The sequence below is a fragment of the Octodon degus genome, unplaced genomic scaffold, assembly GCF_000260255.1.
Source record: "Octodon degus isolate 3935 unplaced genomic scaffold, OctDeg1.0 scaffold00366, whole genome shotgun sequence".
Lineage (NCBI taxonomy): Eukaryota > Metazoa > Chordata > Mammalia > Rodentia > Octodontidae > Octodon > Octodon degus.
In genome coordinates, this window is record NW_004524942.1 from 129,472 (window position 1) to 148,288 (window position 18,817).

The following is an 18,817-nucleotide window of genomic DNA, read 5'->3' on the forward strand; positions in this document are numbered from 1 at the left end:
AGGGACTTGCTATGCAACTCAGACTTGTAGTGACCCTCCTTGCTCGGCATCTCCAGTGTTGGGATTACAAGTGTGCACCACCACACCTGATTTCAGTGGCTGGCAGGGCACCTGGGAAGTGACACAGCGTGTGGTGTTGGGGATCCAGCCCGGGTCCTTGCACTTGCCTAAGCAGACACTTAATCTGCCGAAGAGTCTATCTGGCCCAACACTGCAGGTTTTTATGACAATCTTTAAATGAAGAAATTTCAGAAGTGTTTTTTGTTTATTGCTTTCATGCTTATATTTAATATAGATCAATAATGAGTGTTTATGTTCTCAAATTCAAAATATACATTAGCAAGGATTTTGAAAGGCCTGAGTATCAGGTAAGTCAGGAAGAACAGTTCCAAGTCATTCACACCTCACATTTCTTCAGTGGTTGCCCCATGAAGAGCAGGCCAGAACCTGATGGTCACTAACTTTCTCTAGAAATCCTGCATTATTTGGGAAGTCAGCCAAAGCTCTTTTAAGAGGATGAATGGGGAAGGACTTGAATCTTCACAGCATTACATGAATTTTCTCTCTCTCTTGGCAAAACTACAAATGCATATTCACAATAATTTAATGTTTATTATTACCACAAGCATTTCACTCAAGTATATCTATGATCCAGGGACTCAGATTTAGTCTATCATCAAATGTATCATAATACAATTTTAACAAAGTTAAGAGCCGTATTTTTAACATTAGGAGTGATCATATATCACACATAAAGACAGCTGAGTTCATATATTCCGAAACTTATTTCTCTTTCCATTTCCTACTTTTATGTTTAAGTGATCTAGAAGGACCCTGAGGTTTATATTAATCCACGATGCATACTTAAAGTTATGACTAGGAAGCAAAAAACGAGATTCGGTTTAAGTTCAAAACATCATGCTACAGTGATAGATGTGCACCCATGTAGCATAATTGGTAACAGCTAAATCTTGCAAACAACCCAAATGTCCATCAGTCGAAGAATGGATAAAAACATCAGCATTTTTATACAATGGACTAGTACTCATCTGTAAAGAAAGATAAACTCAAGGCTCTTCTAGGTAAATGGATGCAACTTGAGACCAAACTCATAAACGTAATACATTACACTTACATGTATAAACAATGTATTATCTCTCTAGTGTAAGAAACAGGAAGAGTAAATAAAGTCTGAAAGGTACAATAAATATTATAAAAGGATAAGAAACTGCTCAAAGGAGAGAACTACTGGGATGAAGAAAAAGAGAAAAGACGGAAGGGAAAATTCACAATATATATCCAACACACACAAGATAGCTAAGGATAATGGTGCTATTAATTTCTATTAGTTCATTGAAAGGAACAACTAGTGCTTATATTATTTGTTCATTTTTTTAAGTCTGTATCTGACAATCTAGCAAATATTTTATAGACAACAAAGTGCAATATAATAATCATTGCTAATTTTCTATCATCTTATTTTGAAATTCTATACCATTTTTACTGGCTTTTTATTCAATTAAGATAAAAACATGAATAAGAATATTTAGAGACTGAAAAAAGGTCTTACACATCAAATAAGGAAAGGATTGACAGAATTGGGACAATAACTGGTGTTGGGAAAACACAGGGCCAATAATTTTGAAAAGGACATAAGCTTAAAAGACTGGCTAAACAACATAGATGAATTTCTTTAATAATCCTTGCTTTGCACTAGAGGCAAACAATACCTAGAATTATAAGTAGAAAGGAAGTAGGCTAACATTTGTTACGTACCCCACTCTGTAAGAGCTAACATTAATGCACTGCATACTAATTATCACATGGATCAAAGGTTTATAACAGTAAGAACGCAGCCAGCCTAGGCCTGAGAAATACGGAGAAGGAAAGTGACAAGGGTAACTGCTCTATTTAAAGAATGATTTCAAGATATTTTTCTGAGTAAATAAATGCAACACACACACACACACACACACACACACACACACACAGTCAATATAATGGAGAGATTAATTGTAAAAGGTCTAAAACAGGAGGCACCTGTTGTATGTGAATGTCTACCTCTGTAGTTGCAGGGTCCTTGCCTTCAGGAACTTCTCCCTTGCTCTCATCCAATTCCATTTTCCATGGATTTTCTTCCACTTTGTTTTGCTTTTCTTGTTTTCTGTGGCAATACAGGAGGTGGAGCCCAGGAGCCCAGGCAAGCACTTGATCATTGAGCTGCAACTCTAGTGCTCCATCAGTTGTAATGCAATTTACACATTGAAATCTAACTCTGTACTAAGCTTCTCTGATAATTAAAGCTGTCCTTTACATTGTATCTCTGCGGAATACTTCTTGGATCATTTTAACTTGAAGAGTTTTAAAGGAAACTCTAGATTCCTAATTTTCCTCTCTTAAATTCCTGCAATCTGTCACATTATTTCCTTCACAAAGGCCTCACACATTCTTCTATGGTGTCTGAAAACATCCAATTAATTCTGAGTTTTCATTTTTTATATTATACTCAAAGAGGCTAGAAAAGTCCGTAAGTTTAGACATTAGACCAGTTTCCTTTTGAAGGTAAACATCATATACACTGTCTAATGTTATGTATACCTTTTTTTATTTTTACTTTAAAAATCATACTAGAACTTAATGTCAACAAGGGCAACATACACAGCTCTTATATTCACTGACATATCTTGCCCTGACTACAATGACTCATATATTGTAGATAATAAATAAATGCTGAGTGATTGAAACAAGCGACATGGTGTTATCTCTTTTAGCCTCCTCTATACCATAGCCAATAATTTACTTCATTGTATCAATTCGTTGTTGTAAAATGCACCACATGCCCAAACACACAGAGCTTACTAATAATGAGAAGCCATCCTTTGGTCATTTGTATCATTTGTATGGAAAATTGAAACACTTTCATAGTTTTACCTACAAATAAATATGTTAAAAATACTCTTAGTAGGTGAAAATAATAATTTCTTAGCGTTATTGACATAAAAGATTTTAAGCCAATAGTGAATTTTCTATTATAAAATACAATTTCAACCTATTCATTATGTTTACATTTCCACATAATTCTTCCATCTGGAAGAATTACACATTTCAATTACACAGGAGATGAAGTCAAACATAGTGGAAATATAAGATGTAAACTCAACCCATGTTTCTTTTGATGTTTCATTAAGAATTTAGTGGTACCATATTTAGATGGGACATATTTGCATTTAAGTAATGCATTGTAAGGAGCTAAGTCAGTCAACCAGAAGAGATTGGTGGCAATTCTTTGATTAATGTCTCTTTCTTAAGATCTTACCTGAGGTAATATGAGTATAAATATACCTTTAAGGAGAAGGATAAGATTGTACACCTATATAAAATTAATCTGCATTTTAATACTAGAGTAATTAACTATCATACATTTTTCCATATGAAGTTGAATCAGCATTCATAGTAGTAAAACTTGACAGTAGTATAGTATAAAACCTAATAGTTTTAATGGTCATCAATTGCATTTTTGCTTTTATACTATTTATTTGACTCTGATTTACAGTATGACACATAACTTTGTGCAATTAAAAATGTGCCTTTAATATCTAAAGATAGGTAGATAGATAGATCAATAGACAGACAGACAGACAGACAGACAGATAGGTAGATAGGGTGAGTATATGTATATATATACATATATATGTATATATATGATTTCTTTCTGGAATCCCATAGTTATAAAAGCTAAAGTAATACTGTTTATAGAAGAAGCTGTATCTCTACCTAGAAAGTGAGATTTGTTATAAATATAATACTAAAAATGTACGTAAATTCCTTTTTAATTATACAAACATACTTGTTCATATTTTCCTCAATAATTTGTTCATCTTTCTTTGATTAGCAAAATAAAGAGAATGCTGCATATTTTTAAGCAATATTAAGATTTAAGGGAATCATTTGTGGGATCTAAAACACTGAGAACAGCTAAAAGAAAATGCAACACTCTTTTGTAGATGCAGATAAATATTATCTACATTTTTTTGACTGTGTGCCACAGAATAAGCGTGAAAAAATAGGTTTCTACGATAACTTTTTATAAAATTGTGTATGTTCAACATCTGATTTCACTGTTCTTCCATCTCTAGAAAAAACTCAAGTAAAAAATATGCAGTATTGGGTAAAATGTATAATTTTATCCTATATCCTGTAGCAATTTCTAAAATAAATAAACATCATTATTGAGTCTATAATTTTACACTTGGTATTGTCTGTAAGGAGCAACATTGAGCAGTCATTTTTGTTTGTTTCTCGATATCCTTCTTATTTAACAAAAGTTCTTAATGAACAATTGACAGGACAAATATTTCAGAATTAGGTTTAGTGCATTATGAGAGACATTTCTTTGTGTGTGTATGTGTGTGTGTGTTCAGATAAACCTAAAAAAATTGAAGTATTTGTGTTATAACAAGTTTGCAGAACGTAATGACTACATTTATCATGGGGAATTGGTATACATTCATAACAACAGATTTGAATTCTATTTTCAGTCCCTCCTCCTTTTATATCTTCTTCCAGACATTATAGTAACAGAAACTGGATAAAAGAAAGATAGCAGGAAATCAAGGAGCACTTTCAAAGGTACAGAGGGCCTGAGTAATATATACAAAATCCTTCTCTCCCCTTAGACAATCTACAATGCTTTACTTCTTTCTTTTTGCCTCTCTGCAGCAGTTCTTTGTTTTTCTTCATGATTAACTATAATGTATGAACTGATGATTGTTTAATTTTTCAATTTAATAGTTGTTCTTTCTAATAATTTTGTTTCTTGTAAGAGTTCATTATTTTTGCCACTAATGAATAAGGTTTTAGTCTACTATGTGGTCACTATAATTGAAATGAATTTGTTTTAGGGCAAACAATTTGCTACATAGGAATCTTTCAGAATACAACATGAAAACTCTTCATATGAAAAATAAAAGCAAAAAAGAAAGGAACTGTTAGCTTCTAGAAGAGAGGACCAGGCTATAATGTTCTTCTTACCTGACAATTTCTTTATGCTTTATATTCATGAGATCTTTAATCATTACTGAAGCTGGGAATGAAATTGATTTAAACTCCAACCAATGTTCTAACAGAGTAGCTTAATAATGTTTGAAACCAAACCTAAGAAATTCCTCACAATGAGAGGTTAGCACTGGAAAGATTAGAAAGTGGAACTGTCCTTTAAAAATACTTGCAAAAATTATCATTTTTGCAATGACTTGGACAAGTGAAGAGGGAACACCTGAAATCCTCCAGCCCCGCTATTTTGAATTCATGGCAAATACAGCTCTGATATGTATTTGCATCAGTTTCTTTTATGCAGCTGGACCATTGCTTTTCAGTTGTACCACTCATTCTACTTAAAGGAAAATCACTCAAAATGTGAATTTTTACTCCTTTTCTATTTTTTTTTTTTTTTGTATTTAGTACAGGGTCTACAGGGTCTCACTACATAGATCTGACTCATGGTGACTCTCCTGTTTTTGGCCTCTCAAGTGCTGGGATTATAGGCACGCAGCACCATGCCCAGTCTCAATCACACGGCATGCAGGGGATCGAACCTCGGCCTCTGCAGTCTGCCTAGGCAGGCACTTTAGTCTTCTGACATATCTGGCTGGCCTTCATTTTCTACTTTTAGAAAACATTCAGGACTCAACACTATGGGCTAGAGAGATAGCTCAATAGAATAAGCACCTGCCTGGCAAGTGCAGGGTTCTCAGTTCAATCCCTGGTACTGCAAAATAAATAAACAAATAAATAAATAAATAAATAACTCACATTGTGCTCAATGTTAGAAACTGATGAATGGAATATACTTACAGTGATCATAATTTAAGGAAAGGGCTTTATAATGATATAAAAATTCAATACAGTATATGAATATAAGAAACATATTGTACCACATTTTGCCTTGCAGATTATTCTAGAATTATACTTTATAAAGGTGATCATTTGATTTTCACATATAAAATATCAATAGGGACTACTATGTATTTAGTACAGGGTCTATAGTGTCTCACTGTACAGATCAAACTCGTAGTGATTCTTTCTCTTTTTCAGCCTCTCAAGCACTGAGATTACAGGGGCGCACCACCATACCCTGTAAGAGTGACTACTGGAGTGAGAGTTATTTTAATTTATGAAGCTAAGTAGAAAATGAAGCATCTCAATTTACCTAAATGAAAATGGTAATTTTAGGAACACTAGATTATCAAAACTCGCACTGTGGCTTAATGCATTCACAGGAAAGGAATACATGAAAAACTAACATTGGATTTTCTTTGCTTATTCTCCAAAACTTTACCTTTCTTCTCTTATTATATAATAGAATGATTAAAAAATAGTAAAATTTCAATCCTGATGAATCTGCAAATTTCACTTCAAAGTTAATTTCACAAGATCCCAAGTTTATGAAACTAATATTCCTATTGATCACCACTGGTTCAAAGCCAGGTAAGATGCTACAAAGAAAACACATCGAAGTCACAATGTTCCTGCGTTTTCCCTTTCCAGAATAGTTTTGCTCAGGGCATGATGGTGCACATCTGTAATCACAAGACTCAGGGGGCTAAAATAAGAGCATCGCTGTGAGCTCACGGTGAGCCTGGGCCACATGGTGACTTAAAGGCCCGATGAACTCCATAGCAAGATGCTGGATCAGAAAAAGAAAAAAGAAGAACTTCCTTTTGATCTTGTTTCCCATAGTATCTCTTGTTTATCTTCCATCTAAATGGACAGAAACTTCTAATTTTATCTTTCTTTTTATTGACAGGGACTATCTTCCCTACAGTGCATGTCAATGGAGTAGAATTAGTCATAATATCAAACATTCGGTGTATTCAAAATACTTACTAAACAGAACACGATCCTAATATGTCACAAGGTGAGACATGGAGAGTAGCACTTTACTAAGATGGTTTCTAATGCTTCTAATTGTGGTAACATCGATAACTAGATAGTATATGAAATTTTAAAAAAACTTGGGTATGCATAAATTACTGTGGTATGATGCTTTTAAATCTTGCTGAAATATATCAGCAAGGGGAATAGTTGGGTAAAATAGGACCTCATTTTTTAGTTTTTTGAAGGAATCTCTACACTGATTTCTATAGTGGTTGCAACCAGTCTACACTAACACCAGCAGTAGAGCAGGGTCCTTCTGTCCCCACAGCTCCAGTAGCATTAAGTATTCATTGATTTATTCATTATAGCTGACCTTTCTGTGGTAAGATAGAAATTTAGCATTGTTTTAATTATCCTCTCAAACAACCAGGAATTTTGAACATTTTATCCCATTTATGTCCTGTTTCTACTCTATCTGACTAGTGTCTAATTCATTTTAGATGACTATTTTTAGACTGAGTCTTTACATTTGGTGGATCTTTTTTGTTTTCAATCTTTATATGTTCTAGATATTAGGCCTTTGTCTGAACAACAGCTGGCAATTTTTTCCCATTCTTTGGATTGTCTGTTTATTCTGCTAGTGGTTTTTCTTTGCATAAGCTTTTTAATAAGATGAGGTTCCATTTGTTGATTATTTGTGATAGTCCCTGTGAGACTGCAGTTTGTTCTTAAAGTCCTTGACCACACCAATGTTTTCAATTGTTCCATTTTATCTTCCAATATACTTAGTGATTCTGTTTTAATATTTAGAACTTTGATTAATTGTAATTTTAGTTTGGTGCATGATGAAAGATATAGACCTACTTTAAATCTCTGGCATGTGGAATGTCAATTTTTCAGCACTATTTCTAATAAGGGAAAAGGAGATAGAAGATTTAAAAACAAGGACAGGACAGAACAGCAACAACAAAATACTAGAAAGGGCTTAACACTCATATAAAAGAAGAACAAAGAATTAAAAGATTTTAAAAGCCACTCGCCTAAAAAAGAAAAAAAGAACAAATGTGGACTGCAGTGTCTCTGCTGTCACTGATCAAGTGGGCAGACAGAGCCCAGAACCACATTGATTAACTACAACAACACAACCATAGATTTCAGGCCAGGTAGTTGATAATCCCCACAAGCATGCACTTTCGTCTGACTGACATGCAGGCTGATTTCTGGATGTGAGGCTGGAACACAATTTGTTCAGCCTGCAGCACTTCATGTACCTCCTGTCAATTTGAGTCTGGCTTCCTGCTGGCTTGAATGTGACTCTTTTTAACCTCATTCTGACATGTACTTGGTTTCCCCTCACATGACACTGGGAGCTGCTTGATGCAGCCAGTCCACAGCTCTTCTGAGTGCTGAACTTAGATGTCCCCTCTGAGAAGGCAGCCAGCCACTCATCCATTCTGTGGACAACTGAACCCAAGAAACTCACTGGCTGCTGCAGTCTGCTGCACTCGCTGCTCCATTCCACTGGTGTATTTTTCTGTGGAGGCCTCTTGGGATGACCAGTAGTTACTGCATCTGTAGGTATAGCCAAGGCATTGAGGCAGGAGTCAAGGAGAAAGGACTGCCTGCTCTTTCCCTTTTCTGTCTGTGTACTCTCTCTGTGTACTCTCCTCAGGCCTCAGTTCTCCTTTCAGATCATTGCTGGGTCCTGGGGAACCCACATGTTTCCTTCTCCTCCTCACATTGCTCTATTCCAGCGTCTGGATATCAGATCTGAGAGATGCATTTTCTCTATTGCTTACTACTTGGCCATCTTCCCAGAAGTTGATCGGAGTTATTTCTCTTTAAGCAGTTATCATCATTTTCACCAATGCAAACATGACTTGTTGGACCCACCCTCCTCATTCTCTAGTAATAAAATGATATTCGTATTACTCAAAGGGTAATCTTAAATTTCATCTTCTATCATAATTAGAGGAATGAGAAAATTTTCTTAAATACAGAGTCAACTCCAATTCAACAACCCTTCTAGCTATTAAATATATAAGCACATATTAATACTGTTAGTGGACAAGACATGTTGCTAATATGCTCTGAATGTAAAGACATGAGAATACTTCTAACTTGAGCAGGGAGATGAGTAAGGGAAATGTGAACAGTGATTACCCAGTAATTAATATTTATCTATGGTCTACCTCATGAAAAGTGCTTTATACAAAGTACATTATTTAGTTCTCAATAAATGGAAGGAAATAATTATCACCTCTATGTTATAAACAAGAAACTAGTCTTGGAATATGTAAGCTGCAAAAATCTTTCTGCTACTAAGAGTTGAAATGACTTCCAAACTAGGTTTCTAGTACCAAATTACCTAGCACGAAATATAAGCTTAAAACCTCCCAGAAATGAATTATTTGCCAAAATGCACAGATTTTACTGAAGTCTATAATTTTAAAATGTAAAACATAATTAGAGAAAAAATAACCATGAATCTTATCATAATCCTTACTATTGATCTGGTACAAATTTAATTGTTTTTCTAAGTTAATCTTTAAAACAACATGATCTGGGGCTGGGGAGATGGCTCAGTAGAAAAAGCTCTTGCTTGGCAAGTGCAAGGGCCTGAGTTCATTCCCCAGTTCTGCAAAAAAAAAAAATAAATAAATAAATAAATAATAAAACAACATGATCAAAATATATCATTTTAATAACATTGGCTTTATTAAGCTTAAAACTGAAGGTATGAATTACCTGCTCAGATTACACTGGTAAGGAAATTTGGCCTAAGTTGCAAATGGACTGCCACTGACAGTTTGTGTTCTGGACATCCGTCTGTGGTGAGAAGCCTGCACTGTACCCAAGAAGGAGTGCTAAGGACCTTATGGGGGATTCTACAATTTCAAGTATGGCTTTCTGATTTTGAAATGAAGAGGAAATCTGTCACAATGATAAAATGTGCTGTGTATTTCAAAATGGAGTCACTATTGTAACATCTTTAAATATTTGAGAATTTTTTGCTTTTCCTGAAGTATCATGCCTAACATAACGCTTTATCAAATCGTCTTAACTTATGACAATGTCTGGCTAGTGAATTAGCTTTTTAATTACGTGTAGAATTTGCTTTTAATTACTTAAAATTGATTTTCTTTTCAGAAGCAATTCTGACTTAGGTGATAATTTATACTCCTTTGATACTTATGGTTAAAAAAAATGGGAACTTGTGTATTCCACGAAAAATTAAAGATTAAAATATGATGACAAATTGTATATTAAGCATACAGAGATAAATGTCAAAAAGACTATAGGTCTGTTATAAGATAAAATGAATTAATCATTCTATTAGGATTATAATGTGTTTCAAAAGATTATACACCAGAGTAAGAAAAAAGCATTGAAAGCTAGGCAATCAGGCTCAATGCCTGAATTTAGCACTTTAACAAGTTATGTAAATTCTCTGTGTCTCAGCTTTTACCACTGGGCAAAACAGGCTAATATCTGTAACACATCTAAAATTTTGTAAAATTTAATGAAGAATGCATACATGTATTCATGTGTATGTGTTCATATACGTACAAGTTCTATACATAAAAATGCTACAAGGTTAAGCTATAATAGATTTTCAGGCCAGAAATCAATGTCATACTAATGATTAATATTATGATTACTTTTCAAGCATTATTCATTTTAATTGTATTGCAAACGCTTTACATCTTAAGTTTCAAAGTGTGAACATTGAAATACTTATAAAATGAAATAAATAGTGTAGAAATTTCTCAAAAAGATGAGATCTCAGTTGTTGATTCTTTGAAGTGTTTCCCAGGCATTTTGGTTTTTGTTCATAGACTCTCTACCTACCCTTAAATCTTTAAGATTTCTACCTATATTTTCCTCCAAATGACTTACTGTTTCTGTTTTAAAATTTAAATCTTTGGCACATTTTGACTGTAGCTTTGTACAAGGCGATATCCCTGGGTATAGTTTTAGCCTTCCCTATGTGGAAAGCCAGTTTTTTCAGCACCATTTATTAAAGATGCTATCTTTATTCCAGTGAGCATGTTTGGTCCCTTTATCAAAGATAAGGTGACTGACTGTATTTGAAGTTGTGTCTGCATCTTCTAATCTGTTCCACTGATTCTTTATCTCTATGCCAGTACCATGTTGATTTTTTCATATAAATGTTGAAATTGTAGTATAATTTAGCTTAGGGATTGTGATACTTCCTGCCTTTCCTTTGTTTCCCAGGATGGTTTTTCATATTCTGGGACTCTTCTTGTTCCAAATGAATATGAGGAAGGTTTTTCTCTAGCTCTGTGATGTATACTAATGGTATTTTAATTGAGACTGCATTGAATCTGCATAATAATTTTAAGAGTATGGCCACTTTCACAGTGTTGGTTTTATCCCTACCCAAGATCATGGAATCAAAGCAAATCTCCAACACAGTAAAAAAAAAAAAACCCACAATGGGGAAAAATTTACAGTCAAATATCCCTCCAAAAAAGTCCTTCTATATAGAACATATAAAGAATTTTTAAAAATCAGCCCCCCCAAAATTCAAGGACCCAATCCAAAAATGGGCATCTGAGATGAATATACACTTCTCAGTGGAACAAATGGAAGTAAATAGATGAAAGTAAATATATGAAAAATGCTCAACATTATTGATCATTCAAGAAATGAAAATTAAAAAAAAAAACACTGAGATTCCATCTCAGCCCAAACAAAATGGTTAACAGTAAGAAGTCAGCCAATAATAAATGCTGGAGGGATTGTGGAGAATAAGAAATCCTTCTCCACTCTTGGTGGGAGTATAGAATGATACAAACACTATGAAAAATCAGTGTGAAGATTCCTTTAAAAGGTAGGACTGGAGATCTCATTCAAGGCAGCTATTCCACTCCTGAGTATTTTTCCACAAGAAATGAAAACCTCATATCACAGTGATATATGTGCACCCATGTTTATAGCAGTGCAATTTGTCATAGTTGAATCATGGAAACAAGCGAGATACCTACCAACTGAAGAAAAAGATATGCATTAAAAAAATACGGCATTTTTACACAATGGAGTATTGTTCATCTATAATACAGAATAAATTTGAGTCTTTTGTTGGTAAATGGATGCAACTAGAGAACATACTCTTAAGTGAAATAAATCAAACACACACATGCAAATATCATATTGTGTCCTTACTGAGAGTATCTGAAAGAGAAAAATGGAATCTCAGGCATACAATAGATACTGGAAAAGGGAATGGATCATTCAAAAGGAAATAATTATTGAGTTGAGGAGGACAGAAGAGGGAATGGGAAAAAGAGATTTATCTATGTGTGTAAGCAAGATGGTTTGGACAACTGTACTGTGCCTTTCTGCTGGTCCATGAAAAGAAGCAGATAATGCTTAATTTATTTTGTCTCCTTTTTCAACTGTTTGGACATTTTCTCTTCTTAATTTCTTCTACATCTCTTTTATGTTGTCTTCTTCTAGTTTTACATGCATATATCTGGTAATATGAATAACTGGTTCGAAGACAACATCATGTATTAAAACAAATAATGTGAAATTCATATTACTTTGTTAAGTGGAATTCTGTAATACGTGTAATTTTTTTTCTGTTTTAATTCTGATTTGTACTGCCTTTAAAAAGTAAAGTATAGGGCTGGCCAGACAGCTCAGTGGATGAAAGTGCCCGCAAGCAGGAACAGGGGCCAGGGGTTCAATCCCCAGTCCTGCCATGCAGGCCCCACCCCCAGTGCACGCTGAGACAGCAGTTGCGAAAGCACATGGTGGCACATGGCTGTAATCCCAGCTCTTTGGAGGCTGTACATAGACAATTTACTAAGAGTCCAATCTAGTAGTACTGAACACCCTGTAGACCCTTTCCTAAAATACAAAAAAGTAAAATATAAATAAAAATAAAATAAAATTACATAAATAACTGCTCATATATACTTAAAATTAATTCATAACTATAAATACGAATTATACATATAAACTTTTAAACATGATCTCAACCTTAAATATATCCTTTTTTATCTAACTAAAATAAGACAGTACATGCAGAACTTCTAAATGCTAAGTTTCTACTTTTGTAAAATAAGTTTTATAATGCTTAGCATGAAGCATGAGAGCTGTACAAGGTAGATCCACCTGAGGCACTTTGAAAGAGCTTTGCAAGTATTAAGTGCAAAATAAATAGTGGACTTCACTTTCCCTGAAGACATTTACAGTATGTTGATATTAAACAGAAGCTAAATCTTGTGTAAGTATAAAAAACATTATTTTAAAATATTTATGATCAGTTCAGCTCAATAAGCATTCTAGGACCCTCCTCATGTAACTTACTTCCTGTCATCAAATCTTCCCATATTCACTGTTTCATTATCAGAATGCTGGAAATGCAAGCACCACAATCCTATAATTAATAGCTATGTAACTAAATGTGGATTTTATTTTAAATATAGTCACTTTAAGCATTAATCTCACAAGTCCATAATTAAACTAGAAGAGTTTCAGGACTTGCCTTCTTTTGATATGTCTTTCTGATAAATTACTTTCATCCTTTTCTGTGTAATGTGTTCTTAGGAGGACAAAAGCGTTTATTATGCCTTGATTTTTTTTATGCTTTCATGCAAATGAAGCAGAAATTAACACGGCTAGCTTGGTCCTACAACACCTTCTTCAGCATTCTTCTGTCTTATTATGCCAGCCCTTTTTCTTTTAATATTAGTAGCATCGATTGGTGCCAGAAAAACAAATCTAGAAATAGTGTTAATTATCTGCAGCTGCTTAGGCAGCATGGGAGCATAAAATGCTGGGTTTCTCACTCCCAATACAAAACAACAAGACCAAAGAACCCCCTGTATTTCAGCATCTTCAGAAATGTTTCCCAAGATAACAATAAAAAGTGTGTCATATTCAAAGCCTGGAAAAGTCATAGAAGATTTTATATTAAACTAGCAACGTAATTTGTTATATTGTCATATTGAAAAATGACAATATAACAATATGCAGTTAAATTTTTTTCTCATTATTCATAAGACTAATTGGTTTCATGTAGTGATGATAATGTTAATAAAATAATTACCAGAAGAGAGTACTGTGCTCGTTTGAGGCCAGCTCTTTACAAAGAAATCTATTAGGAGACAATATTCAACTATATTACTTGGTAATGACATGCCGGAACAGTTCACACTGTCCTCCATGTTGGCAGCAGTGGTCAAAGCTAAGGTCACATACATGACGAGATACTTGATAATATGATTTCCGTCATTGTGGAAGACAAATAACACTATTTGTAATGACTAACGAAGATAGAAATGTACCAATTAGTTCAATCACTTACAAATCTAAATGAAAACCTAGTGGTTTCTTAAAACTGTTTTGAAAGCCTCCTACGTTTGACATTTTTATATTCTTTTTCATTTTTTCTGCAAACCATTGTTTTGATCGTTGCTCCATTAAATTTATTTGAAAACATTTGTTGATTGCTTCTGGTTCTCTTTCAACAATGTGCACAAGGCAGACAGAAAACTGTAGACCTAGACGAGCTGTGTTGGCCCTTTCAGTTGATAGCACTACACTACTTCTCAATGCTTTCAGCACTAAATATTATTCAGACTGCAGGTATTTTATTACACTACCACAGGAAAATAGATGCTGCACTTGATCCTAAGGCACTGCATACCTGCAGATTGTACATTCATGAACTTTCCAGGTAATCGAAGCAGATTTGAAGATAGATTATTACAAATGTAGTGTGTTGTTTACTTTTCTCCTTGCTGAGGTAAAGTACCACCAAGCTTAAAGGAGGAAAGGTTCATTTACATCACAGTGCGTAGATGTTTCCATTCGTAGCAGGCCAGCTCCAAGGCAGGATAAGTAGTTCATGGTAGGCAGAAAGCGGCCAACTAGTAAAGAAGCAAAACAGCAAGCACCAAGTGAAAAGCAGCAGCTCTCTTTCTGTCTCATCCTTCTTGTCCAGGGTACCCCCCTCTCCTCTAGGTGGATAACACTCGTGAGGGAGGGTCAATCTTAATCTTAACACTGCAGCATGAATCAACCCCAGCATCACATCCTTTTCTAAGGATCACAGGCTCTAGATCCAACTTGGAAAAGCCCCACCTATGACAGCAGAGGCTCTGGTGGGATATCTAGATGCATCAAATAACATTTATTAAACAATAAAATTAGAGATTCAAGATTCTAAGATAAATGAGAATTTATTAATTCAGTCTGTATTCTCCTATTTTATTATGCTACGCCAATTTACAAACACACCTCTCATTTTACAGTCTAGATTAATCATGTTAGCACTCATTCATTCATTCATTCATTCATTCATTCATTCCAAAAGAGTGACTTAGGGTCATTAAGTTAAGCTGCATCCCTAGTATTTCTTTTAATTTTAAATTTTGAGGCAGGGTCTGACAAATTTGCTAAGTTATCCAGGGTGGCCTCCAAATTGGAAATATTCTACCTCAGCTCTGGAGAACTCTGAGATTATGCACATTACTTATTAGATCTCTTTACTGATCAAACTGCTTGATAAAGCTCTTCTTTCCTAAGCGTGTCGAGAATCACTATGTACTAACATTCTCAAAGCAAATAAAGCAGATAAAATATTCACATTCATATCAATTCTTTGAAAGCCATTTATTTATTTATTGAAGAATCTATGGACTTGTTTCAGACAAGTTCTCACCAGTCTTGTCTCCAACTTTGTATACTCAGATGATCCCCTGCCTTAGGCTGAGTACATGAAACTACAGGGGTGGACTATCATGCCCAGTGTTGACGGCAAAGTCTTAAATATGTCTGCCAGTAACAGAAGAAGACTAAATGTGAATTCTGTAAGGCATTTTGAAATGCATTAAACACTAGAGTCATCCAGACCTCCATTTTTAGCTTTATACTAAAAGTAAAGCTGCCAGTGGTTCTGTATGCAGGACGCTTCACCCACATAGGTTAAATGATATTTTGGCAATTGCTCCCTGACAATTCTGCACCATGTTGAAAAAGTTTCAGTTTGGGTGTAAAATCTTCCTTCAACAATAAGAGAGAGAAACAATGAGAGGAAATGGTTATAAAAAAGCACTGACTCTGGTTTCAGTAAGGAGTGATTGAAATCTATTGTCCCAAGATTCCTAACTTTGTGACCTTGAACTGGCGACATGAGTGTTTACTGTCTTCTCTGTTCATGAAATGTGAACAGAAGTGAGTCTCTGCACAGTTCTGCTATCAAGTGCTGGGTCTTTGGCTTCTCTCTGACTTGGATTCAGGACATTAGGACACAGTGGCTCACCAACAGTTCCACGGGTGTTTGTATGTGCAGATGAAAACAAATCATTGCTCCTTGGTGATGCATTTCTGTAGCTCCACTTCTGTGTCTCTTCAGAGCACAGTGACATTATATAAGTGATTTCCAGAAAGCCCTTTACTCTCTACGTCCCCAAATTGTGCTCTCCTCCCTATCTTTCTGTTGCGCTTACACTGATGGTACATCACTGTTCTTTGTGTCAAGGGAATATGTACCAAAGTTCTCTACCTGTACTGTACTCACCTGCCTTGGTACCCGACTTGTATCACCGTAGATACGATGTTACGGAATAAATACTTCAAATCCATTTGACACATAAAAGCAATTTTTATATATAATGATTTTATATCAATAATGAACATTGGTAAAACAAGTTTGTACCATTTTTTAGGAATTCCACTTATGTCAGTCTCTAATGTTCTAATTTTCTCTGCCAGTGCATTGTGACAACAGGGTTTACACAAATTTACAAAAGTCCAATTATTCCTGAAAATGCCCAAATAGCAAAATGTATTCACTAACAATGATACACTGATGGAATCCACTATCTCAACAAGTTTTCTTCAACAGTGGCTCCTTCTAAAAGTAATAAAATTAAGGAAATTAATGCATCTGTTAGCTTCAGCTAGGTACCCAACACTCTGACAGTGGATCATGGCACATTTTGGTCCTTGGTTCTAGCCACCAAACTTTATAGGCTTCCTTTTTTAGTGATTTGTTAGTTAACTCATGCGCACGCATGTGCATTACACACCATTGACACACCTCCAGGAAGTTGATACAATTGCAAAACATTTTAATTCCGTTCTTCAGTGCCCATTACTTCCCCCTCCTCTTCCACCTACACTTTGATCTCATTCCCTTTTCTATACCTTTGAGGTACATGAGGTTTAGATTCATTGCATGGATTTAGTACTGGTACATAACACATAGCAATTACCTTTTTTTAACCATTATCTTATCCTTCCTTTCCCTGACACCCCATGCCTTAATCCCCCTCTCCTTTGAGAATGAGCTATCTCCTTGTTTCCAAATCTATCATTTATTTTGCTCATAATTTCTCTCTAAGGTTTCTCATAAAAGAAACCATGTGATATTTAAGCTTGTGTATCTAATCTATTTCACTTAACATGATGGTCTAAAGGTGTATCCATTTTCTCACAAATGTTTCATTTGTCCTTCTTTCTGGCACAGTAGAACTCCATTGTATTTAAATACCACATTTTCTTTATCCATTTGTCTAGCAATATTTAGCTATTATGAATGTAGTTCTATAAATATGTGTTTTTATGTATTTCTTTAATGCCTTTAATACTTTTGGGAAAATATCCAAAAGGGAAATAGGTGTGCCAAATAAATTTTGGTTTTAATTTTTTGAGGACTACCAGTACTGATTTCCACAGTGGTTGTACCAGTCTACATTCCCACCAACAGGGTAGGAGGATTTCCTTTTTCCACAACCTCACTAGCATTTGATATTGTTTCACACCTTGATGCTGGCCTTCTTTCTGGGGTAAGATGGAAACTCAGTGTGTTTTTTATTAGCATTTCTTGAGTGGACCATACCCTTTTTTAAAATTATGGATACTTCTTCAAACACAGGCTACATAACAACAATGAAAACTGCTATAAAAGATCCTTAAAATCCTCCTTTCTTTCTTAGAATCTTGTGTGAACTGGAGAAGACAAATTCTAGGAATCAACCCTTATTTTGAGTGCTTCTTTTGGATTTTTTATTTAAGATTTATTTTACCCTTATTTTGAGTGCTTCTTTTGTTGTTTTTTAGATTTATTTGCTTATTTGTTACAGGATCTTGCCATTCAGCTCAGAGTCATAGTGATCCTCCTGCCTCAGCTTCCCCAACACTGTGGTCACAGGCATGCACCATCATGCCTGACTTTGGTGGCTGACTTGGCACGGGGCCCACGCTGCGTGTGGTACCGGGGATTGAACCTGGGTCCTTGCACTTGCCAGGCAGACGCTTAGACTGCAGAGCTATCTCCCTGGCCCTTGAGTGCCTCTTAAGGAGCATTCCCTGGAGAATGTTGGGAGTGCTCATGCAAAATATGTGTTTCGTAAATTTGAATCAATTTTTTTTACAAACATCAGTACATGTATAAATTCATTTCTTCCGCTTTCATTATAGTTCTAACTTCCCAGAAGAAAACTGAGTTTTTTGAGGAAGCACAAGTAAAGCACATTCAGAAGATGACAAAATTATAATTATTCCTTAAATATAAAAACTCACAAACATTAACATATCACATATATTAGGATCTTCACATCACCTGCATTGTTCAATAATATATGTGTAAATTTAATAATTCATATAATTATGATGTATAACAATATTTAATCCTAGTGGATTATCATTGTATTAACAAATCTACTGAAACTGTTTCAATAACACTGCAGAAAGCTTAGCAGGCATTGAAAAACCTCTACTTTGCCCTGAGTTGTGACAAGCAGTCCTGCTATTTCAGTAGTGTTCAGTGTAACAATATTTACCTGTGTATCAGCCTCCGGTGACTAATGCAGACTGCAGTCTGAGAATCCTGAGAAATACATACTTTATGGCGACTGCATTTCATCTTTAGGCAAGGATCTTTTGCTGGATCTAAAGC

At 34.9% G+C, this 18,817-nt stretch overlaps 1 protein-coding gene across 1 annotated transcript in view; it reads right to left on the bottom strand.

Moving 5' to 3' along the window:
• LOC101592810 (testican-3-like) overlaps window positions 1–18,817 on the bottom strand; it is a gene marked incomplete at its 3' end in the record, with an annotated part of 365,719 nt that overhangs the window by 102,389 nt on the left and 244,513 nt on the right. The window contains exon 4 of the mRNA XM_004648223.1: window positions 18,702–18,810. Within this exon, the coding sequence (XP_004648280.1) occupies window positions 18,702–18,810 (109 nt within the window). The remainder of the gene's footprint in view (window positions 1–18,701; window positions 18,811–18,817) is intronic.